This window comes from Zonotrichia leucophrys, chromosome 9, assembly GCF_028769735.1.
Source record: "Zonotrichia leucophrys gambelii isolate GWCS_2022_RI chromosome 9, RI_Zleu_2.0, whole genome shotgun sequence".
Taxonomy (NCBI): Eukaryota; Metazoa; Chordata; class Aves; order Passeriformes; family Passerellidae; genus Zonotrichia; species Zonotrichia leucophrys.
Window position 1 is genome coordinate 18,765,750 of NC_088179.1, and position 24,225 is coordinate 18,789,974.

The 24,225-nt window shown below is 39.6% G+C and overlaps 1 protein-coding gene across 1 annotated transcript in view; it reads right to left on the minus strand.

Moving 5' to 3' along the window:
* The window catches only part of PIK3CA (phosphatidylinositol-4,5-bisphosphate 3-kinase catalytic subunit alpha), a 42,764-nt gene that overhangs the window by 8,545 nt on the left and 9,994 nt on the right, over positions 1-24,225 (minus strand). Inside the window, exons 2-20 of the mRNA XM_064720640.1 lie at positions 17,210-17,623; positions 15,526-15,735; positions 14,611-14,861; positions 12,459-12,704; positions 11,533-11,618; positions 9,475-9,580; positions 8,327-8,479; positions 8,088-8,222; positions 6,349-6,473; positions 5,902-5,983; positions 5,275-5,439; positions 4,611-4,714; positions 3,733-3,904; positions 3,302-3,408; positions 2,667-2,788; positions 2,056-2,134; positions 1,040-1,210; positions 715-832; positions 394-545 (exon numbers count right to left, since the gene is read on the minus strand). Of these exons, the coding sequence (XP_064576710.1) occupies positions 394-545; positions 715-832; positions 1,040-1,210; positions 2,056-2,134; positions 2,667-2,788; positions 3,302-3,408; positions 3,733-3,904; positions 4,611-4,714; positions 5,275-5,439; positions 5,902-5,983; positions 6,349-6,473; positions 8,088-8,222; positions 8,327-8,479; positions 9,475-9,580; positions 11,533-11,618; positions 12,459-12,704; positions 14,611-14,861; positions 15,526-15,735; positions 17,210-17,561 (2,936 nt within the window). The 5' untranslated portion in view covers positions 17,562-17,623. The remainder of the gene's footprint in view (positions 1-393; positions 546-714; positions 833-1,039; positions 1,211-2,055; positions 2,135-2,666; positions 2,789-3,301; positions 3,409-3,732; positions 3,905-4,610; positions 4,715-5,274; positions 5,440-5,901; positions 5,984-6,348; positions 6,474-8,087; positions 8,223-8,326; positions 8,480-9,474; positions 9,581-11,532; positions 11,619-12,458; positions 12,705-14,610; positions 14,862-15,525; positions 15,736-17,209; positions 17,624-24,225) is intronic.

Below are 24,225 nucleotides of genomic sequence, written 5' to 3' on the forward strand. Positions count from 1 at the left end.
TATGGCTGGATGACCAGCAAGGCTCTGATGCACACAACACCCAACATTTAAGAATTCTCAGTAGCTGCAGTTCTGCCATCTCAAGAGGATTTTAAATGTAAAGTCAAAGAAATATCAGATGTTTGAAAAATTACCATATTTATTTACATGTATGCTGACCCTGCAAATCTCAAGTGAGATTTCATGGACCAAAGGTCATGTAAGTGCTAAGATTACCCACTGACTTACAAGTGCATGGCTGATCTTCAACTGAAGAACTAGAACATTCCCACTGCAAGCCAATTAAAATACTACTGTTCAGTTAGAAGGTCTAATTATTAAAAGGTCACCAGTACTAAAGTGCATTTTAGGTACAAAACACTCTGGAGGTTAAATGCATAAAAGAAAGCTCACCTTTCAAACTCCCTCGTTTTGGTACATTCTTGGGCTCCTTTACTAATCACTATTAAGAAGTCTTGTGTTAAGACAAATGGCACACGCTCTCTTTTGTAACCAAATTTTTTCTTCTTGTGATCAAGGAAGTGCCCAAAGTCAATGTGAAACAGCTTGGAAAGACAGAAAGGTGTTTTAAGATTAATAATTCCTTGTTTAAATGAAGTCACAGTAATATTCATCATTTACTTATAGTTCCAATAGATGTCTTTTTTTTTCCAAAACAAACTCATACCAAAGTGAGGATGACCTTGGGGTATGGTTTTAGAAATCATCTCTTACCTGTCCATCATCTTTGACCATGATGTTGCTGTTGTGGCGATCACCAATGCCCAGGATAAAGGTGGCAACACAGTAGCCAGCACAAGAACGTGTAAACAGGTCAATAGCTGCATCATACCTATCCCAACAAAAAAGGAGACACTTTCCTCAGACATTCCAATAACACAGAAGTGCAAAAGAGCAAACAGGAACAGGTAAAAAAGAAAACAAAACTAGATGGACATAATTATGGACATAATCTCCCACTTGATGAACTTTAGTTATCTTGAAGTTTCCATCAAAAAGAAGCATATGGCCAAGAAAAACAGGTGACAGGGAATCTCACATGTCTCCTTTGTTCTTGTCCTTGAGCCACTGGTGCAATGTATGGCTGTTGAACTGCAGTGCTCCTTTCAAGCCTCCTTTACACTGGATCTGCATGATGGTGTGAGAGCTCCTGACCACCTCGATGAGTCCCACACAGTCACCGATTGACAAACACCCATAGGGCAACATCCTGGAAGACAAAGGTTCATTGTTTTCTTGGGGTTTTTTTCCTTCCTTTATAGAGAACCGTGGCAAGAGGTGGGAGAGGATGTATTTCTGCAGATTCCTCTATCTGGCTACTCTTTCAGTCATAGGGAACTGTAACCATTCTGCAAACCAATCTTGGACAAAGGCTTAATTCTGCCACTTGTTACACTACTGGAGACAAAACTGTGACCCCTGAGAGATAACATAAACCAACAGGTCCTTCTGTCAAAATAAGGAAATGAAAACTGGGGGTTTCTAGACAGTGCACAGGCAGTTCCTTCATTCCCACCTAAAAATGTACCACACAGCAAACACAAATTTAAGGTGCAACCTGTCTAGGAACAGTTTTCCAGAAGCAGAACAGCTTATCCTGAGTGCCCTGCAGAAGCTGCTGCACCCCAGTCTGGAGGAGAAGCTCACACAGACTGGGCAGTGTCTCTGTGTGGACTGAAGTGAAGATACCAACTGCAAAGAGTCATTGCTCAGCAGGGCTGAGGGTTTGCACCTTGTTCAAAGCCAAACCTACAGACACAACCACCTGGCCACAGTGTGGCTACTGTGACTTGGCTCTTGTATCCATTCCTTGTATGTAGCTCACTCAGATCCACTTGAATAAAAATTAATTATTTTTCAAATATGATCTTCTGTTTATAAAATCCAGTAGTTTAGTTAAACAAAAAAAATTAAATGTTGCTCTAACGTGCACAAAAATGTCTATTTATAGCATTTCATTTATTACCCTTGGGAAAACAGAAGCAATCTCTGGGAACAAACAAATGCCAGAACCATTAAGATCAGCATTACTTGGGAATGACCTCTAATGCTTACCGAAGATCAAGACCCTGATTTTGCCAGATGTTTTCCATAATTCGAATTATCTGAAGTGTTAGCATGTCCTGACGCAAGTCTGAAATAGTCAAATACATTCAATTTGCAGATTTTGTAACACCAGAATCTTTGGTTAGATCCTACTTTCCTTTTCCCCCCAAAACTATGTCTAAATTCATCTAAAGGTAATGAGGTTTGCATAGTTTTGTGCAGATTTTGTTCCCTCAGTACAGAAAAGCCGGTTTTAAATAGTAAAAAATGAATATGAACATATGGTAGTGATTTTAAAAACATACACTAATACCAGGACAATGGAATCACAGTTTACACATCTATAATATCTTGAAGAAATTTACAATTAAAAATAACAAATATTAAATAGTATTGTGCTCCACCTTGACAGACTGAGCATCTCAGAACATAAAAAGTTTGTACTTGACTGAGATAAATACTCATCTGTCCATGCTTAATTTTTCTGGAAAAGAAAATAGCTTTGCTCAGCTGATGTTTTTTTTACTATATGTACTTTATAAACTTATAAAAAACACTAAGTAAAAGGTTAGGAAAATAAACAGGTATGTAGCTTTTGAATTACACTTATCTTTCCTTACCATCTCCATTTTTAAATATTATCTCATTGTTCTGAAATAACAACTCAGACATAATATCTGGGTTTTCCCAGTTCAACCACAGCGGCCTTTTTGCAGATGACATTATCCTGCACTCCTCAAGCCTAAAAGAGATAAGATTTCTATGAAATAGGCATAATTTGATTCTTATACCATACTTCTCTAATATTGCTAAGGTCTCCCTGTTTTGGTCAAACTCTGAACCAGCACCAAATTAAAGATGCAAAGATAACTGACAATGCACCATTTTCATTTTCAGACTCAAAGTTAAATTAGTAAGTGTTACATTAACCATTTGCTAAGACCAACAGAAGAGTTGTGTTGTAAGGGAATATTGTAAATATTTCTGTGGCAATATGAGCTCTGAGAACTGGAAAAAGGACTGAAGTTCCTGGCACCTTAAAGGAACAACTGAAGTCATGTTGTTCCCTGGTTTGTTACACCATTAGGTTGAAATGACTCCACTTCTTATGGATTACTCTGCTACAAATTCTATTCAGTGCACTTTGAAAATACTGACATTTAATAAATTAACAGTCAACCTCAACACTGTTATTGTTACCATTACTAAACATTTACTGAAGCATCTAGACAAACTTCAAAACTGGATACAATACCGGAGGTTTCCCAGTTGATGGGCAGGATTAAGAGGAGAGATAAAACCTTGCAAGGCATCCATGAAATCTGGCCGTCTCATTTGTTCAACAAGAAACTTCATCTGTACCTGATCAATAAGCACATTCAGGTCTTGAGAACACTATTTACATGTAAATGAAGGTATCAGATTTGAGCTTTGGTTTTCAAGCATGGTTTTGCACAGTTCTAATGTAAGTACAGCTCAGCTACATATTACACAAATTGGAACCTTTAGTTCTATTGCCTTGAGAGCTAGACAGTGGCATTGCACAGAAAATACTGCAGCTCCCCAGGAAACACAGCACCTACTGAAATGAGAATTAACACTTTCCTCAATGATCAAATTGAACAGTTCTAAGTAATTCCTGTGACTCAACAGCAGCAGTTTGGAGATAAGGACAGCTTTTGATACCTTCTGGGTCTCATCCTTTTTTTCCTGCTTGAGAATATCTGTGAGGTTAATCAACTTCTCCATGGCCTCCACCTGCCTGCTCAGGTGCTTCAGGTACATTCCACATGCTCGACAGTAGGACTCCAGAAGTAAACCAAACCTCTGACTGACAGTCTTGTTGTGCATTTCAGACCTACACAGGGAGGAAGAACAGTTACAGCCTAGAGACAAGACCACTTAGAGGTGCCAAAAATGAAGCTGCACTTGTGACACCTTCATAGAGTCCTAAAATACATCCCCTCAAACAATCCCCTCCCTTATCCTTGATGACACTGAGGCAAGCAGAAAAGTGAGAGTACACCAAAGATGTCTTGCTTCTATTTCTGATGTGATTACACCAGCTTAGAACAGAACTTTTAGCTGACCTCTAGCTACAACCCAATATGTTGCAGATTGAGCTATCGAGCTCTATAAGAAGCCTTTAATAAGGAAGTAAAAATAAAGTTTTTACTTGTCCTTTTCAAAGTTTTACCTTGTTGAATTGGGTGGCTTTCTTTAGGTCTCATATATTTGTAAAGTTTTCTGGAAAAATTGATGGGGCATAAGACAGCTAACAATATGGTAGGCTTTCAGCAGTCTCAGACTACCTTGTTTTCAGAATAAACATGATTAGATAAAAAGAAGTACAAATCAAGTACTATTAAGTACCTTTGAAACTGCAAGGCATGATTTCAGTCACTGAACTACATATTCAAACTCTTAACCAATATAACCCAATGTTTATTTAAAGTGGCAACATTTTTCTAAGAAAGGACATTTAGTATGTCAAACCTTTAGAAGAACTAATTGTTTACAGCTAATAGGAAGCCCACCACCCCTTAACATGACATTAAGCTTACTTTAAATGCCAAAAGAAGAAGTGTCCTATCCTTTGATTGGTCAGTGCCTTCTTCAGCAAAAATCTCACAAGCTGATTATCTAAATACTGCTCATATTTCAGAACCTAGTTAAGGATAAAGAGAAAATATTAAAAAATCAGATGCAGTTATTATTTCTATGAACAATATACAGATTAAAGGCAGTTAAATAAAATGCCATATATGTTTTACATTTTTTTTTCAGGAATGACTGATCTTGGTATTAATATTTGCATGTGTTAGGCTTTGAACAATATATGCCAACTGTTCACTGGCTGCCTCTATTTCAGGAACTTACCATCTGATGCTTGCTTTACTGTTACCAAATATTTTAGCCTCAACTTGCTCAAAATTTTGAGAAGATGCTTCTGCTCATCCTTTCCCATATGTTAGGACAGCTGAAATAGCTGCCTGTTCCAGTTGGTGGAACAGTTTTGCATCTCTGCAGAATGCTGGCATTTAGTACCAACAAGCAAAACCACAGCACTGCAGAAAAACTAACCTTTCATCTCCTCCTAAATAATCTGCAAAGCATACATGATGACCTCTTTTTCACAACAACTTAACTTTTGCTGTGTTTTAAGCCTCTGTGATCACTGGACATACACAAGACAACAAATATGCCAGAATAATAGTTGCTCAGTACCTGTACCAGCTGGATGAGGTACTGAGACAGTTTGTCATCAGTCAGGGACTTCTCCAGGCAGCGAACTGCGAACGCTCGCACCATGGGGTCTGGGTAGTTGCAGTCCAGCAGCTCCATGGCCTGCTCTGGCTTGATTGAGGGCCAGTCCTTCACCAAGCAGTACATCTGGGGGCAAGGAGAACAAGCAGTTTACACCTTTGCACTGCTCAGGAGAAGCTGGAACACACACAGCCATTAGAAGGCATTGTCAGACACAAACTACATCAGAGTAGAAGCTGTTTAATTGCTGGTCCTCTCAATCAACAGTCTGGTATTAGTTGCCAGTTGACTTTGTTGTTTTACCCGCTATAAAAAGAATGAAAACAAAACCTCACATTTAACTGTAATTGACAAGTTGGCAACATCAGAGGGATTCGAGTAATGTCAGCAAGAGGAAATCTTGAGACCAGACTGAGCTAAAGAACAAGAACTATGGACCAGAGACACCTGTCAATCACAGTGGCAACTCCAACTATTCATTCAATGTATCATACACACAAAATATGCTTTTAACTTCCAGAAGCTTTTTTTAAAATAGCATTTTAAAGCTTCTTCAAAATCTAACAGCTCTTCGGTGCTTTATGTTACCTGCGCCACTTCATCTCTAGAATTCCACTTGACAGACAAAAGTAATTTGGGTAGAATTTCTGGAGTATTCACACAATAGTGTCTGCAAAAGAGGAAAAAGAAAAGCTGCATGTACTAAACAACACTTCTGCTTTCATAACCATCAACTATGTCCCCACAGCCTTGCACATTTTTCTTCCTTTGTCATCAAGGTGCTCTCAGGATCCATCCATGCAGGTAAAACTGCAGTAATAAGGAAAATGGGAACTCATTCAACAACTTACTTTTCTCCACAGGATTATAACCAAACCACACAATGCAGAATGCTTTACAAGCCTTGTCTAAAACACCAACTCCTCAGCACAGAAGAAAAGGGAGCAAAACCCATGACAAATTTGGAATGAATGGAGTGAAGTTTGATTATGCCAAGAGGGTTTTTGGTTTTGTTTGGTTTTTGATTTGCAATACCTGTGTCTCCAGAGGAAGTCCTTCTCTTGCTCAGTGATTTCAGACAAGGGGTCTCGGGTACAAATGGCTCGCAGTTGCTCCTTGTCACTCTCTGTTAATTCACTATCCCGAGCTAGTCTGTTACTCTGCAGAGACAGTGGCACTTTAGCCCTCCACACAACTCCTTCTATTGCCAAAGCACACATGAAATACAGTATTTGAACACACAGCAACCACTCCAGCCTGTGTCATGCAATACTATCTTGCTGTATCCACTTGTTATAACTGAGAGCTCAAAATGTAGAAAGAAGATGAAAGACTAGGCCTTTGATCTCTACAACTGCTTTTAGTCACTGCTGGCACAAGGAGAGGCACATTTCAACTAAATCAGCTGTGTGGAGAAACAGCAGCAGTTGACATCTGATGAATGACACAATGCAACACAAAGTGAGACTGGTCATTTCTGACCCCAGCCTGAGATTGCTGAGGGCTGCTGAAAGGAATGAAAAGGATTTGGAACTGAAAAAGGAGAACACAGGGGATGAAAACAGGTAAATCAGGGGCAGAATGCTGTAGGAATGCCTGAGTAACAGGAATATGGAAAACAGTAAATCACAATTAGTGTAAGACATCCCCCAAAGAGCACAGAAAACAGAATTGCTACAAGCAGAAATTAGCTATGTTGTCAGTGAAGTGACCTTATCCTCCTCACCTTTTTTTCTTTGTGCCAGATGGAACAAAACAATGAGCTGGAGTACAGAGGCCCAGGTAAGAGGCTGGGGAATGTTATTTACCAAGAAGAAAACTGTCCTTAAGCATTCATTAAGACCCTGCTCAGTCACAGCATAAACAGCAGAGATGCTGCTCTATGATGGACACACTGCTGAGCATCAAGAGAAATCCAATGCCCACAGCCTGCTCAGGACACATGGGACAGGACTGCTGCAAACACCCCCAGAATTCCCACTCTGGAAGCTGCTGCCACCTCTGTGCTCTCTGGCACAGCCAAACTCCCACCACAGGGTTCTCCACACAGAGCACAGAGCTCCTTGGGCAAACCCAGGGCTTTGAACCAGCCTCCAGAAGAAAATGTAAAACACACCAACCAATTTCACAGCCTTGGCATTAAATAAAGAGCATTTTTAGCTTGACTGCTTTTCTGTTTTTACTTCTTTTCATCATCCAAAAAAGTGCTTTGAAGAAAGCTCCAAACCTCACCAAAAAGCCAATTGTAATGCACAAGTTCTGTTTGTGGAAAAAGTGAGATAAACGACTACACCCATGTGTATGTCCATCAATTCCCTTAAAATTCCCTTTGCTTGTGGTCATAACCACCCCATAAAACAGACAGGAAAGAGTTCTAAGCACCTTTGGGTTACACAGGAAAGCCTAACTATAAACATGAAACTGCAACAAAGAAAAACAGTGTCATTGAAGGAGAATTGCAACTTTTAAGAAGTTAAACTAAGTAGTTTGACACCCAAATTAGTGATACAAAAATGTCAAAAACACAGTAAACCAGTTTCTCTTTGGAGTGTTTTACTTGGTCAGTGAAGCATTAGGTCACTTTACTGGTAATATAAAGAAAGGAGAATCTATTGCCCATTTTACCAAACACACAACAAAAATTTGATTTTTTGATTTTACAATAAATGAGGATGTTAAAAAAAAGTTTTGTCACTGATACACTGAGTAAAATAAAGTAGCAAATAATCCTTTCCTATTTGAAGAGCTAATCCTGGAAGGGGAGTTTGCCTTACCTGCCCTGCGTAGCTGTAGTTGAATCCCAGTTCCCGTGAAATTGTCCAGTTTGCATGTTCTTCAATCACTGTCATATCTGGGAACTTCACAGGGTTGCTAAACCAATCAAATTCCAGCTCTAAGCATGGAGTTTCCTAGGTCAAGGGAATTCAAATTACTTTTTCTGCTGAATGATAGCAACCAGAATAAAGCATATTTTGGAAATGCACTCTTAAGGGGGAAGCTGGCATGCAAATACCTTATTTGGATTTGATCCAGTAACACCAATAGGATTCAACAAATCCTCCAGCCCATGAGGTACTGCCCAAAGATTCAAAGCCATTTTCCCAGATACCAGAGTGTCTGTGTAATCGAACATGTTTATATTTCCCCAAGCCAATGGACAGTGCTCCTTGAAGAGATTAAAATATGATTTTTTTTCAGTGTCATCTATGGATTACTGCAGAGCAAGTCAGGAGAAATAACATTTTCACCCCAGATCAAGTTGTTACATTCCCAGATTAGCAGAAAGCAAGTTGTGGAAGCTTTACTATGTTTTTCTAGAAATGGCTGTCATAGCAGTCCTTTAACAAAATTATACTAAAAGAATTGTAAACACATGCACATATCTTCCTCACACCAGACTAAGTCAGGATGATGAAAGAAGTTTTTCTGACAAAGAGATTTTTTACCAAGTGCTGTAGTGACAGAGCAAGGGGCAGCAGTTTCAAACTGAGGTAAATATTTTTAGATTGGACAAAAGAAATATGGTTTTCTATGATAAGCTAGCAAGACACTGGCACAGGTTCCCCAGAGAAGCTGTGGCTGCTCCACTCCTGGAAGTGTTCAAGGCCAGGCTGGATGGGGCTTGGAGCAACCTGGGCTAGTGAAATGGGGGTGGAACTGGATGATCTTTAAGGATCCCTTCTAACCCAAATCATTCTGTAAGGTTCACAGACCTGCTCGTAGACAAACACCCTCAAACCCACAATGTAATGATGCTGCTGGCAAAAAATTAAATGTTGCATGTAGGTTCTTAAAAATCACTATTTCAGGTCTTGCATAAAATGCCAAAGGAATACAAAATTTCTTTACTTGAAAATTCAACTCTAAAGGTACAAATATTGTCCTTTAAAAATAAATAGGTTAGTAACATGGGTTTTGAGGATTAATTTTAAAAGCACTTCCACTTCAAAACACCAACACTGGTCTTTGTGTCTGGCAATGCAATACAGGCATGATTTACAGTGCTGAACTGATAACCTTAAAAAAAAAATTTAAAAAAAAATCCTATTTTAATCATATTGAAATCAAACACAGCACTCATTGCCAGGCCAGCATTTAGCAGCTATGTTCCCAAACCTGACTGAAGTGGCTCAGCAGCACAATAAGGCAGGGGGGTTTTACCTCCTTGGCCCCCTTGCGGCCCTTGACAGAGCAGATGGACAGGCAGAGGCGCGCGGCGCGGGGCAGGTCAGGGATGTACATGTCGTACAGCAGCCACTCGTTCCACCTGCAGGTCCCAAGGCAGAGTTAAACCAGGCTAAAGGAGGCATCATCACCCCACCAAAAGGCATTTGTTATATTCCTTAAACTGTGTATTTGCAGACAGAGCACACTTTCTGGTCCTCACATATGCATTTGACCACATTCACTGCTTTTGGGGATAGAAACTTCTCCAACAGCCTTCTAGCCCCAACACTGCTTAAAAAGCCATGTTAGGTTCAATTCCTGCAACCTAAAGATAATGGATTTGCATAAATGCTACACTGATGTAAGATTTAGCTTGTCAAACAGCTTTCCCTTCAAGGGAAAAAGGCAATTGGGAAAAAGAGCTTTCAAAACCAAACTAAACTTCAACTGTTGGAACATAAAAAGGTATCTGCAAGATGGGGATAGAACATGGAAATCCAAAGCAATATTCCCAAGTCAAATATTTTTCTATTTACTATAGCAATAATAGCACAGATTGATTTTACAGGAATAGTTTGGTTTTGTTTTCATGAATTTCTCTAAGCAGAATTCATCTCTCAGTTGGTAGAGCTGTGCTTTTGAAGAGGAACTTCTGATCCAGTTTCTTCCCCTAAGCAGATTGTCATAAAGAATTTTCTCAGTTGAAAGAGAAAGCAGTTTCCAAGGAGAGCATTAATTTTTCAATGTATCTGTGGCTACTGAAAGCAATTTTACAAAGAAATAACTGTGAAAGCCCTTCTCTAAGAATAAAGAAATTGGCAGATAAACTTTAATTCACTTTTCTTATGTGTTCATTTCACATAATACTGATCTATGTGACACATCCATGATTTTAAGGCATAACCTTCACCACCTTTCCAAGATTTTATCTCTAAAATAGTTGAAATTATCAGCTCAAGTACAGCAGTATTTGGGGCAACTCAGGAGGAGAGACTATTTTTCACCAACTATATATATATTACTAGTCCTTTAATTATAAAATATAATAATATTCATAAAAAATGTACAGATAAAAATAAGAGTTTCAAAAATTACTATTAAAGACATGAAGTCAGAAAATGCAAGCAAAGAACTACTTCTGCACAGATACTTTGCATGTAAGCTTAGCAGATGCTGAAATTTCACACCTCTTCATTAGTTACAGTTATGAGAACAGGTGGCTAAAAGATGTCCCTAATGTTTATATATGCTATGAATATAAGGGAATTTTCCCCCCTTTTTTCTCCCATTTTATTCCCATTTTCCCCAATTCTCCTCATTTTTTTCCCTATTTTTTCCCAATTTTTATTCCCATTGTCCACCCAATTTTATTCCCATTTTCCTCTTATTTAATTCTTATTTTTCCCAAATAAGGAAAGGTGGGGGAGGTTAAATCTCAAATAAGGAAGTGTGGGCTTGGCTAAATCACAAATAAGAAAATGTGGGTGTGGCTGAATCCCAAATAAGGAAATGTGGGCATGGTTAAATCCCAAATAAGGAAATGTGGGCAGAGCTAAGCTCAAATAAGGAAATGTGGGCATGGCTAAATACCAAATAAGGAAGTGTGGGTGTGGCTAAATACAAAAAAAGGAAATGTGGGCATGGCTAAATCCCACATGAAGGAATTTATCTCCTTTTATTTTCTCCCATTTTATTCCCATTTTCCCCCAATTCTCCCCATTTTTTTCCTATTTTTTCCCAATTTTCCCCCAGTTTTTATTCCCATTGTCCTCCCTTCTTTTTGCACTTAATTTTTTCCAGGTAATATTGATGGTTTGTCAAACATCCTGAAAATATATTCTATATTACACTATTATGTGCAAGACAAAATGCTTGTGTTTGAATTAAATTTTATATATATATATATATATATAGGGTTATGTAATATATTTTTATAAAACTTCAGGTAAAGGATTCCCAGTAAGGAGCTCTACCTGAGTAATGCCTAAGTCAAGCCTTTACTCCTTCAATGCTATCATTTATGATGCCCTGAAAGTCAGGTATTCATCTTACCTGGGATTAGAACAAGGTACCCTCTGAGTATTCACATTGTCACACAAAGGTTCCCCTCCATGGTAGATACCTGTCCTAACATAGATCTGAAGACAACAGCCATATTAGTCTTTGAAATGCTACTGTAAACAAATGTTTTCATTGCAGTCAACACATACCATGATTACAACACGTTATCCTTTCTTTTTCAGTAACAAAACAAAAACAAAACCAAAACTGAAAACCAAACTGCTCCACCACTCCCCAAATTAATTCATGCTCTGTTGGGTGTACAGCACAGTTTATAAGCATATCCTTCTAGAAAAAGTGTCTGGTCTTTCTCCTCATTAATTGCAAAACTAGGTCCTAAAAATACAGTAACAAACTTGAAATCCACACTAAAAAAATCACCCCTGGAATTTACTCTCCATTCTTCCTGTGCCAAGGTGTCGTGAAAGGAATTCCAAGGAAAGAGAGTCAGGGTTGTAGATGTCTTCAGTGGAATTGAACACTATCAGGAATCAGGAGACCTGATTTTTGTCTCCTTTACCCCACAGCTTTATCTCCATAAAGAAAGACAGCATGCCCTCATCAAAAGCACTCTCAGTTACTGTAATACATTTTTAAACACAATTACTTAGAAGACAGATTTCTTTTTCTATCCATTACCATCTCTGCTGGAGCGCTACGCAAACTGACTCCTGCTCCTACCAGGCAGAATATTTAGCTAATTACCACAACTCACACTTTTTAAGCAGTATAGAAAAGTTTCTAGATGTTAAAATATGGGTGTGCTCTTTAGAAATCATTACTTCAATTTAAGTGAAAGAGTGGTATAATTTCCTAACATGTTAAATAACAATTCTTTTCCAATGCCAAAACAAACCACTCAGGAGGGACTCAGGAGGGAAACCACAGCTGCTGCAAAGCCATGAGTGATGCCATACCTTGTCTATGTCTCTGATGTTCACATTTACATAGGTAGCACAGAGGATCCTTATTCTGAGGGCGCTGTTGATGGTCCAGAGGGATTTGGTGGTGGCCTCCCCGTTCATGTAGGGCGTGGCGGTGGAGATGCGGCGCGAGTAGGAGGGCATGGTGAAGGTGTCCAGGGGCAGCTGCGTGTACAGGCTCTCCTTGGCCATCAGCATCAGGTTGGGCATGCGGCCAAGCATGATGCAGCTCCTTATGTACTGCAAGGAAACAACCAAAGGGTGCCACCACGTTTTCTGAAAATCCTCTTGGCCCAGGATTTTCTCCTGGGGAGCTAAGAAGCCTCAGAGAGGAATGAAAACAGTAATTGTCTGATTGTGCTCCTGTGTTTGCTGCTTTGGAATGTGGCTTGGGCATTGTTTACCAACAGGTGAATGTTTGATTGGCTCCATGTGAATTGTTTTTAATTAATGACCAATCCCAGCTGTGTTGGACTCGCTGAGTCACTCACGAGTTTTTACTATCATTCTTGCTAAGCCTTCTGATGTATCCTTTCTCTTTCTTTAGTATACTTTCAGTATAGCATCATATCATATCATATCATATCATATCATATCATATCATATCATATCCTATCTCAGCTTTCTGAGAACATGGAGTCAAATTCTCATCTCTCACCTCATCCCGGGGCCCCTTACAAACACCACAAAGTGCTGTGTCTTTTCAAAGCCTACACTCTTGGCAATGGAAACCTACATAGATACTTGAGGAGACAGGAAAGTGAAGGAGCTTATTGTGTCCTGCATGTACACCCTGTACAGTGACAGCAGGTACAGCATCCAGAAGTTAGGACATGCTGTTGGGTAGGGTCACACAGCCACACCTCATGGTTCTGAGTTGTGAACATCTACAGCAATGGAAGGCTGAACTGGAGAGAGAGATGAGAGCTGAAAAAAACACCAGCCAGGTTTCTTGTAGAGCTCCTCAGCTCCAGCACAGCACAGAGCAGATGTATTTGAGCTGCTCCTGGAAGCAACTGAGCTGCTGTGGAACAGCAGGGGCTGTGCCAGCCTGCAGTGCAGCACAGGTGCCTGACAGTGCCAGTCCTTGTGCAGGGAGCACAAGGTAAGCAGCAGACACGCTCATTTTTGGCTCAGGTGTGCCCATTACCTTAGGCTCAGCACTGACCCTGACACACTTCACCTGTCCATTCAGGTCTGAGTGCTGAGAGCATTTAGTCTGGCAACAGCACCACAAAACACAGTGTGTTAGGACAGGTCCAGCCTGGAGTTAATGAGCAGGCTCTGCTGGGGCACAGCAGAGGCAGAGCAGATGCTTCTGAAGAAACCACGCTAGATCAAATAGGTCTGGTGTTTGATCTTCAGATGACTCTGCAAAATTATTCATGTATGCCTGCACTTGTTCCCCAGCTCCCAGAGTACAGAGATGCTTTCCCCATTATTCAGGATACCCCACCCCTCCTTCTCTCCTCCACTGCTCTGAAGATCAGATTGTCAACATTTTAGCTGAAGGAATGGGAGCAGTTTATTACAACAATACATTCCTCCAAGAGGAAGCAGCAGCAGCTGCTCAGATGCTCCTCTGCCCCATGTTCTCACACTCCCTGCCCTAACAAACCCAGGCAGTGAAGGACAGACACAAGGAAGACTCAGCAATGATTTCTGTAGTGCTGGATGTCTACATTTTTTATCTTATTCAAGTACTGATAAAGCTGTGACAGGAAAACAGTTTGCTCTTTTACCACCCCTTTAGGACAGGATTTAAAGCAGTAATGGTTGTTTCATAATTTACAATCTGATCAAATTTCCTGTTTTATTACATCAGCACCATTCAAATATAGCTCATCTCTTGCCATTAAAAATCTAGGATATTTCTGAAAGTACCTACCTCTGATTTAGCACTAACATTAGAGGAAAACATTCAAAAAAGAAAAATTATATGAGTGATACAAATTCTAATTAAAGCTACCTTTTCTCCCCCCTCTCCCTTCTGAAGCACATGGATTAGCCAATTTGTGCACACACTGTCACTTCCTATATTTTGGATTAATATAATTAAAAAGCCAGACCTAATACTGATCATTTTTCTCCCCACAAATTTGGATTATTTTGGTGTCGTTCAAAAGAAATCCTTTATGTTACTCACCTTATACTGGCTCAGTGGACATTTTTCTAGCAAGTATTCATCACAGCCACAGACTTTTAAAATATATTTGCCCTGGTACTCCAAGACACAAAGTTTCAGTTGTTCAGATGACAGCAACATACTTCGAGTTTTCTTCCTAATGGCTTCAGCAATAACTTGCTCAGGCACACAGTCATGATTGATTTTTAAGGTGTATTTCTGCTTATCATTGTTTGGTGAGACTATTACCCAAATCACCACTATAATTTGCCCTGGAATAAATATAAAATAATGTCAGGCCTATAATTTTCAATGTAGTTTCCAAAGAAAAAGCACAAATCCAAAATAACCCCCAAACTAAACAACTCCCATGCCTCCCCAAAACAAAGATTTGCTTTTAGTATTAAAAGAAGATGTAAACAAGATTCATTGCCCAAACTTAGAGAGGGTTTATAATTTCTGCAAGGAACTAGATGCATTAAGTTTATTTTTGACTCTAGTGGAAATTCAAACTTTTAGCCAGCCCTGAGGTTAAGAATATTTTTATTAACTACTGACTATTTGGCCTTCAAGAAAACAGCAATAACTCTTTCATATTTGAGGACTGCAAAATAACTCAGTGATTCAGCATCATTTAATTCCAGATAGTTGAATGCCACAGAAAACTGCAAAGCCAACAAGCTGTTCCTACCCACTAAAAAAAATTCATCTCTATTTACTGAGTTATATTTCAAGATTCAGTTGGAATAGCACAATTTTAAATATCCTTTTGAATGTAGAGTCCATCAAGAAGATTATTCTGAACAGCTGAAGGTACAAGACATTGCTGGAGTGTACTAAATACAGCACATAAAACAGTGATCAAGTCAACAGCTGTACTCTTTGATTTCAAACACTGAAAATACATCATGTTTCTGCTGTAAACATTGCCCTTACCTTTGTCTAGCTTGTTGTAGATGTGTTTGGGGAGCTCAGCTGAGGACTCTACATTGGGAGGGTAGACGTAGAGTGCTCTGCTGTGCGGGGCGTTGGCGTCTCGCAGGTCCACGGCCTCTTTGCACACGTTCAGAATGTTCCTTCTGAAGTCCTGCACTTCTGGATCCTTGACCATGTCAAACTCACAGACAGGCATGCCAATAGCAAAACCTACAGCATTGGAGCAGCATGGGGATATCAGTGTAACTGACAGGCAGAGCTAAAAATGTTTTCAATCAGTCACAAAAAAGCCAAGATAAAGCAAAACACAGCCTAAAATATGTGCCAGTTTCTACATGCATAGGTAATTGTTTTATATCATTCAAGAACTACACAGTTCTAAAGTTCAGTGCACTCAGCAGACACAGAAAAGGTTAGAAAACAGGTGTACATTCCCTGAAGATCCTGGAAGCCTTAAATCACTGCTCTCACAGTCAACATTCCTCCTGGAGGAAAAGGACCAGGACTCAACTTCCTTTGAAGTCAGCACAGAGTTTCCTAAGGGGACCAGAGGGGCTGTGAAATTTGATTTTTTCTCAAACCCTGGCAGAATTATTGGTAGCTATTAGGACCATAATCAACTTTGCTTACAATGGAATGACAGCTATTAATTTTTTTTTTAATGACCTACATTATTCAAGAACTGCAATGAGCACTCCAAGAGACACTGAACTTAAGCTCTTTGACACAGATCCATATAATAACACTGCATTTCTTTCAGGTCCTTCAGATGTAATTCCATTTACTTTAATGGGATTACTTGGATAAATCATCACTTATGCATGAGTGTTCAAATGGAAACTTTCAATTGCTGTGTTGCATGGTTACCTAACCACTGCTCTCCCCAAGTCCTGAACACGTTGAGCTTTACAAAACAGAAGCAATTTACTTATTATGCATTCGTCACAATTAAATCATTTAACAATTAGCAGTACCTCAGAACAAGTATTTCCAGTTGACAAGCCTCTGCCACTGCAGCACACATTTGTTAGCAATGGAACAGGAGTGGGTATGTTTGTACTGCCTCAATTTAATTCTTAACTGAGATGTTGGAATAAATGCCAGATTCCCTGTGCTTCCACAATGGACCATGGAAAATCATAAGCTACTCTACAGATGACTCAAAACATCAATTTGTCTCGCCTTCACATCTCCAACCTCAGGTGTTTTTCCCTCCTCTCCCTATGGCCTTTTGTCAGAAGGGGGAAGAAGAAAGGTGAAAAAAACTAATTTCTGAAATTTGATTTTGTAAGCAAGCTAGAGCAGTATTAAAATCTGTGTCCACAAATCTAGAATGTTAAATCTAGAATGTACAATTCTGTAAACTCCAAACTAAATTATAACTGAATTCCCAAATAACAGGACAGGCATTGCTCTGTAATAATATGAAATCCTGCAAATAAAAGACAAGCAAAAAGATACCCTCTAACCCACAGGCAGCCACCAATATTCTTTACAAAGCCAAGGTGAATGAAACAGATCAGAAAACGGGAGTTTAACTCACTGATTATAAATATTGGCTTTACTATGATCAGCATCTTTGGACATTTGATGCAACAACTGGCAGGTATGAAACGTGACCGATATGACCCATTTTGAAGAGTATAATCAGTTAAACAATGTTTTTGAAAAAAGATAATCTCACCTATTTCTCTATTAAGAATCTTCTCTTCTCTGTTACCTACTGGTTCAATAACTTTCAGGAAAGGCTGAAACAGTCGCAGGTCACAAAGTCTCCGCGTTTCATCGAAAAACTCTTCTCTCTCTGCTTCCTGTGTAACACTTACAAAAATGTAAGAAGATTCATCTTGAAGGAGCTGATAGAGAGGGTACTTCCTTGCTTCTTTAAAGAGTTCATGTTTAATAGTCAGTAAGGTGGCCTCACGGAGGCATTCTAGAGTCACTATCATTCCGTTTGGGAGGAGACATTCCACCAGGATCCTGGGGGGCATCAAGTGGATGCCCCATAGTTCACCGGATGACGGCCGTGGAGGCATTTTTAAATCTTGGGGTAACTTTGTACTTCAAGCTCTTCAAGCAGTGATTCGTACGTGCAGACCTGAGTGAAAATCAGAAATTCAAATGTCAACATTTAAAATACAAACATCACCCAGAATTTCAGATAAAACGGTTCAAACACCACTTAATAATTATTGATGAATATTCAGGGCTGTATTTTACATTCACAAGAAAGACTTGATAAAAACAAGCCTCAGAACTTGTACTTGAATCTAAATATCTACTCAAAACAGTTAATAGAATCACACTAGTTTGGAAAAATGCCAATATACATATAATCTTAAGAATAGAGGATTTTTTAAAATCTGAACTTTTAATTCATTAATAGAACATTTCAATAGCGGAGGGATGAAAATACCTAATACTCAAATTATTACAGAAATTTTTAACCAGATCTCAAGCCAAGTTCTCCATAGCTTTAATTTGCAAAGTGAAGCATTAATTATAATTTGGATGATAGAAACCATCAGCTCTTTTAAGTTTAGCTAAACCAAGGCTTCCACATTTAAAAATGTTTTTTTTCTCATCTCCAACCTCTAAATATTCAAAGAACACTTACATTCTAGTTATAAATATTTCCTAAAAGCTCTAAACTTGATTTTAAGAATTCATGTATACACAAGTTTTGGCCATAGCTGTTTCAGATCAGTATAAGCTATTTACACCAACAACAAACCCTTTTTTCCATTAGTGAAACAGAAGAATTGAGCCCCACTAACACTTTGTAGTTGGGTTTGTTTTATTTAGTGCCAATGCCCCGTTCCAGTTCCCTCTGGCAGCTGCATGAATGTCCCTGCCAAGCCAAAGGAAAGGAGGGGAACACGTGTGTGACCCTCTATCTGTGCTGCTCTGGCCATCTCAGAGCAGAGGAAATGAGTATGAGAAAGAGAGAAAATGAGAATGGGGCAGAGCATGAGAAAACCAGAGTCTGGACAGAGCAGAGATGTTTTATAGCCCAGTGGGTGAGGGGAGATGCCAAAAAGAGAGCAGAACTACCCAGCAGGCACACAGTGACACTTCACCAACAAGCACTCCTAATCCCTACCTATTTTTAATTTCCTTAACCAGAGGCAATATTTGTGTATTTGCAAAAGAAATCCAGTTTGTTCAGGATGTTTTCACATACAAATTGTTGGCATCCTGTGACAAGACTGAAGAACACTTCATGTTACAAAATATCTGGTCTTCTTTACTGGAATCCTGATATTTTCACAAAGTATTCTAGATTTTTCTGTAATGAAATAAAGTTGCTTATTTGTGCATTCACTTCTCTTAATTTTGGATAGATCCATCACAGAATCACAGAATGTTAAGGGTTGGAAGGGCATCTCATTCCAACTCCCCTGTCATGGGCAGGGACACTTCCACTGTCCCAGGGTGCTCCAACCTGGCCTTGGACACTTCAGGGATGGGGCAGCCACAGCTGCTCTGGGCACCCTGTGCCCTCACAGTCAAGACTAACATTTACCTAGCCTAAATTCACCCTCATTCAGTTTGTACCCATCACTGCTTGTCTTATCACCACAGTCACAAACCCTCTTAGGACTGCCCCTGTATCTCAGTTTTCTTAAGAACAGAAAGGAAGGGAAACCCACAAGCCAACAGCTTCACATGTCTTCTGTTGGATCAGCTTCCTGACAGCTCTCACTGTGGAAAAGCAATGGTTGCAGTACTTGCCCTTTGCTCAGCAAATTTTAAAAATATGTATTTATACAAAAATATATTTCTGTATATATTAATTAAATTATGTACATATAAAATTCACGTATAACATTCTATATATAAAGAAAAAGTGATCCTCCCTGCTGCATTAGCATTTCTTTTCTAAAAAGTTTTCTTCCAAGGACATCCAGTACCTGCTTTTGGGACACTTCAGTTCTTACAAAGAAACATCAGAATGAAAATGATGTTTTCCCAATTCCACTGCTTCCTAAGCAACTCTGAGTAGCAATAGGGCTGTCTTTTTTAATCCTTCCTTTGTAGATGCAGTTTGGGCTTTTAAAAATATCCACCAAAGTATTGAAGTGCCACTGCAGATTTAGAAAAATGCTTTTCCAGTACCACCCCATGCATATTTAGAAACGCTTTGCAACTGACTTCTTTTTAAGAAAGAGCTTAAAGAAGCTGCTTTATTTCCCCCATCACTGTGACAGCCTCAGCCAGCGGATGCTGAAATGGAAAGCTCCCAGCACACACAGTGTATTTACAGAGCCAGAATTGGGAAGCTTACCAATTACAAAACACTACCAGTGAACCCAAATAACACCATTCAGAGTAACTCAGAGGGTTTCAAACCACTGATAGCTATCCTCAGCTCCCAGATAAAATGAAGTACACAAGCTAAATGGCATCTTTTTGATCAGGCAAAGCATGAACAAGGTTCCCTCTCCATATCACTGAATCACATGCCTATTTACATTTCTTAACTGCAAACACAGGCGGAAGCACATCACTGTTATGGCACAAAGCAGCACAAAGCCCCCTAACAAACCAGAATATGCAGTCATATGAGCTTTCCTGTCCACACACACACAATGATAGTACAGATGGATACAACCAAATTAAATATTCTCAACACAGACTCAGCTTGCACCAGTAGCCTTTTAATTGCAGTCCCACCATCCTGCTGAGGCTCTTCTGAACCATGAGAGCCCATTCTCACCCAGCCCAAGGGTGCGTGTTCTCACCCCTCACCCTGCTGGCACAGGGGCCCCCTGAGCCAAGTGGTTACGGGTCAGATGGATGGCAGAGGCAGAGAACAACTCACTTTCCCCTTCTTGTGCTGCCTTCTGTTGCTTTAGCTCCCTCCTGAGATCCCCATGGAGTCAGCCTAATGCAAGTCTGCACTGTGGGGCTGCCTGACTGCAGCAGGGCTGGGCAAGAGCAGCTGCAAGGATGGCGCCTCCTGCCACTGCAAGTTTTCCTCCCTCCCTCCCTCCCTTCCAGCAACAAAGAAACAGAGGCAGGAGTAGGGGACACACATACATCAAAAATGTAAATCCTTTTAGCCAAGCATCTCTTCAAAATAAACATCAGCCTTGGCCTCCTTAAAGAATTCAAACCTTAAATGACAACTCAGTACCTTTTCTTTAAAAACTTGCAAATGGTCCAAATGTGACATCCCAAAATCTACAATTTTTACAGCAACTGCACCAAGACAGCAGCTTTTGTTTCAAGCTGGGATACAGGCATGTGCTGGAATGGTGCATGCAGGCACTGTGTGCACATTCATTCCACTTGCACATGTAAGCACGCCTCCAGGGTTTGGATTTGGAAAGCAAGAATGTAAACAGAAACAGTTTTCAAGTATAGCTGGCAGCTTGTGTTTCTGTGTACACTTTAAAATCTGGAAGGCTGCCTGGAATAAATAGAATCAATTACGTTCTTCGACAGTAAAAGGACTGTAATTTTAAGGGAATTCTAGAAAGATGGTATTTAAATCAAACTTCAAGTGAACACTTCATCACACCTGCAATCCCTGACCTTTCTAAAGCATCTTAAACATTTTTCCCCTGCCAAAAGCTTTGGGACATCTGGACCAGCACAAAACAATCTCTAGTTTTGAGATTCCATTCAAAAAGAATAAACATACATGAGGGAAGACAGCAGGAAGATAAACATGCCTTCCATAATACTTGCTTCCAGATACACTTAGCATATGAATGCTAATTTATATAGCCTATGAATGCTAATTTGTATAGCCTATTTTCTTATAGGTTATACAAATAATATAATCTGATATAGATGGTATAGTTCCTTATTAAGAATATGATATTCCAAGATTAGAAAATTTGCTTTCAGTAAACTCTGACAGTTTTGTAACCTCACAGACAAACTCTGCGTGTCAGGGGGGCAATCTAGGGGAAAATATTATTGTTCACTTTAGCAGACATAGCCTGTCATCAGCACAAGTACCTACAGTTACTTTTGAGGCTCTGCAAGTTCTTCCTTCTCTAAAACACCAACAAGCAAGAACTGTACCAAGCACACAAGGGAGCAAGAAGTGCACTGTGCAGTAATATTGTACTGGAGCATAAAGGAAGGGATGCTCATGCAAAGAGGTGCACACATCCCAGGGACTGAGCACTGAGCACTCTGCACTACTGTACACACCGGGCAGTGTTTCAAAACCCATTCAAAAGGACAGACTGGACACTCGATACAATTTTATCAGCCCACGGTAGAAATTGAATGAGTCATTCAGCAAACTGTTACATTTTAATTGAAGTCCATTAGTTTCCCCAGTCACAAGACAAATCCCATTACGCTGTTTGTACAGACAGGATGTAGCAATGTTTTATAATATTTTGTGGCATCTTTGGTCTCAGAGAGCTGCTCTTTAGGATCTGTGTCTGGATTTGATTTCTTTTCCAGGCATTAGTTTCCTTTAGACTCCTAGCATTGCCTTCTATTCATTTACCAGTCCAACAATTTATGATCCTGATTTACTGTGCCCTCATCTGTAGGTTAAATGATTTTCCTGATTCTCTATCACACTGACAGAAGTATCAATTACAGCTATGACCCCAAATAAGCTCTTATAAAGTACTGTGGAATCCCCAAAACAGAAGCTGCGCATTTGTGCAAATAAAAAGAGTTCCTGGAACAACACTTTTCAAAATGCAAGGGACATTTCAACCTTTCTAAATGCTAAAATGTTTTATTCTCACCATCAGACAGGTCAGGCACTCTAAAACGTGAAGAGAACTGGAGAGAGTTGTCTGTCTAATTTTGCTGCTGTCCAAACCTGCTGTGTGGTGACACTAAGACTGCCCCAGACTAGGTATTTTCAGTACTGTCCTTTTGTTCTTGCTGGTTGCCAAGCTGGCACTCTTCCAGAACCCAGGAAGATGAGTACAAAGATGTCTGAAAGTGTCCTCCATGAAAACATTATCATCCCCAGACTGAACTGGTGAAACCACTGCTTTGTTGGGAACAGAAAGCAGCAGGCTGGGGCACTGCAGGCGTGGCTGATTCATACGTACTGCTGTCGTCCCTGCTTCCCAGAAAACGTGCAGATACCAGGAACTCCTTATCTGATCACAAACAGCAGCCCAGGGGAAGCAAACAGGAGGATTTAACACTGTCAAAAACATCTCAGCATTCAGTTTCCGTCTGATGCAGACAAGTATTTCCAAACACTATCAATTTTATTTGTAGTTACTTCAAAACCAGTGCTGAGTATATTTGCCTTGTTCTAGACAGAGCTAAAGACCCCTAAAATTATTGGCAACATCTGTAGAATAATAGTAGTGCTGAAATATTGGGTCTTTTTTCCTATGAATGCAAAAGCTCACTAGAAATTAGTGAAAAGCAATTTCAGTTTAGTTAGGTATGAGAATATGGGGTGGCTACATTTCAGAGCTGTTCTTTTTCAAGTTATCTTACATCCCGATTTTTTTTAGAATACAATATTCTCCTAGTGACTCCCAGATACTATGAATAAAATTAATGGTGAGGTCATCCTGGAAAAAAGAAGAACCCACTACAAAGTATTTCCCAAGAGGAACTGTGTGTGCTATGTTGCTGCAGGATCAAACAGCTGAAACAAATCCAAGATGATCAGTTTGAAAAGATTTACTATTGCTGGAGTATTTTTTTCCTCTCCAAGTGAACCAAAAGACCTTTGTGAATTCTTATTCCGAAATCCTTGCTTGCCCTCCCCATGCATGCAGGCACAGTGTTTATAGCTTCCCTCACTGTCTGGGAGCCATGAAAACAGGATCACGAGAAAGAAGCATTTGCAAGTTGCTGGTGACCTCCAGAACTCCCACTGGGACTGTGCCTTCTCCCCAGGGATCCCATGACATACCAAAGGCAGAATATCTGTCCTAGAACATTTTCTTCCAGCTAAAGGCAGAACCTTTTCTCTTTTTTAAATGAAGAAAAGTCTGGAATTAAATTTTCCTTTTTAGTCCAAAATCATTCAGTAATTCCACCCCTAGCTCCACCTCAAAAGACAAGATTTTGTTACTTATAGGAGTCATAAAGCACAACAAAGGATTAGAAAAGCAACATATCATCTATTTACACTTCACATATCTGCTTACTCATTATTTCAGCAATTAGCTTGGCTTGCTGTGGAGCAGGATGAGAATTACCTTTCCACCTGGCTATATGCTGCTCCTCCACATTAGGCTGTGAGCTCTGAAGGTCAGTGAGCAGCACTCAAATTCTTTCAAGCTGTTTAAATCAAAAGCTTTAAAGTTTGCCAGCAAAATCAGAGCAAGATGCCATTTTATACCCATAGAAATAAGGTTTTCCTTTCATTACATATTTTTGTTTAATATTCCATTTCATATGGCTGAAAAACATTGTTTCATGCAAACATCAGGAAGAACACAAAGCCAAAGCACACCATAAAAGCTTACTCTGCTTCTTGCTGCAAATATTAATGGTTCCAATGTCAGCCTTCATGTGTAGTTCTGCTTTTGGAAATTAGTACCAGACGATGTAAACAAAAGCTTAATGAAACCAGGTTTGAAAAGTAACAAATGCTGGTTATCCAACTAAAAAAAATTCCACCTTAAATAATGCTGTTTACTTTTCTTTCTGTGTTTCTTCCCATCCTCCCACCTTCCTGGGATATTTGGAATGCAGACAGTAAACAGGATCTTTAAAAACAGGAAGTGCTGGCACACA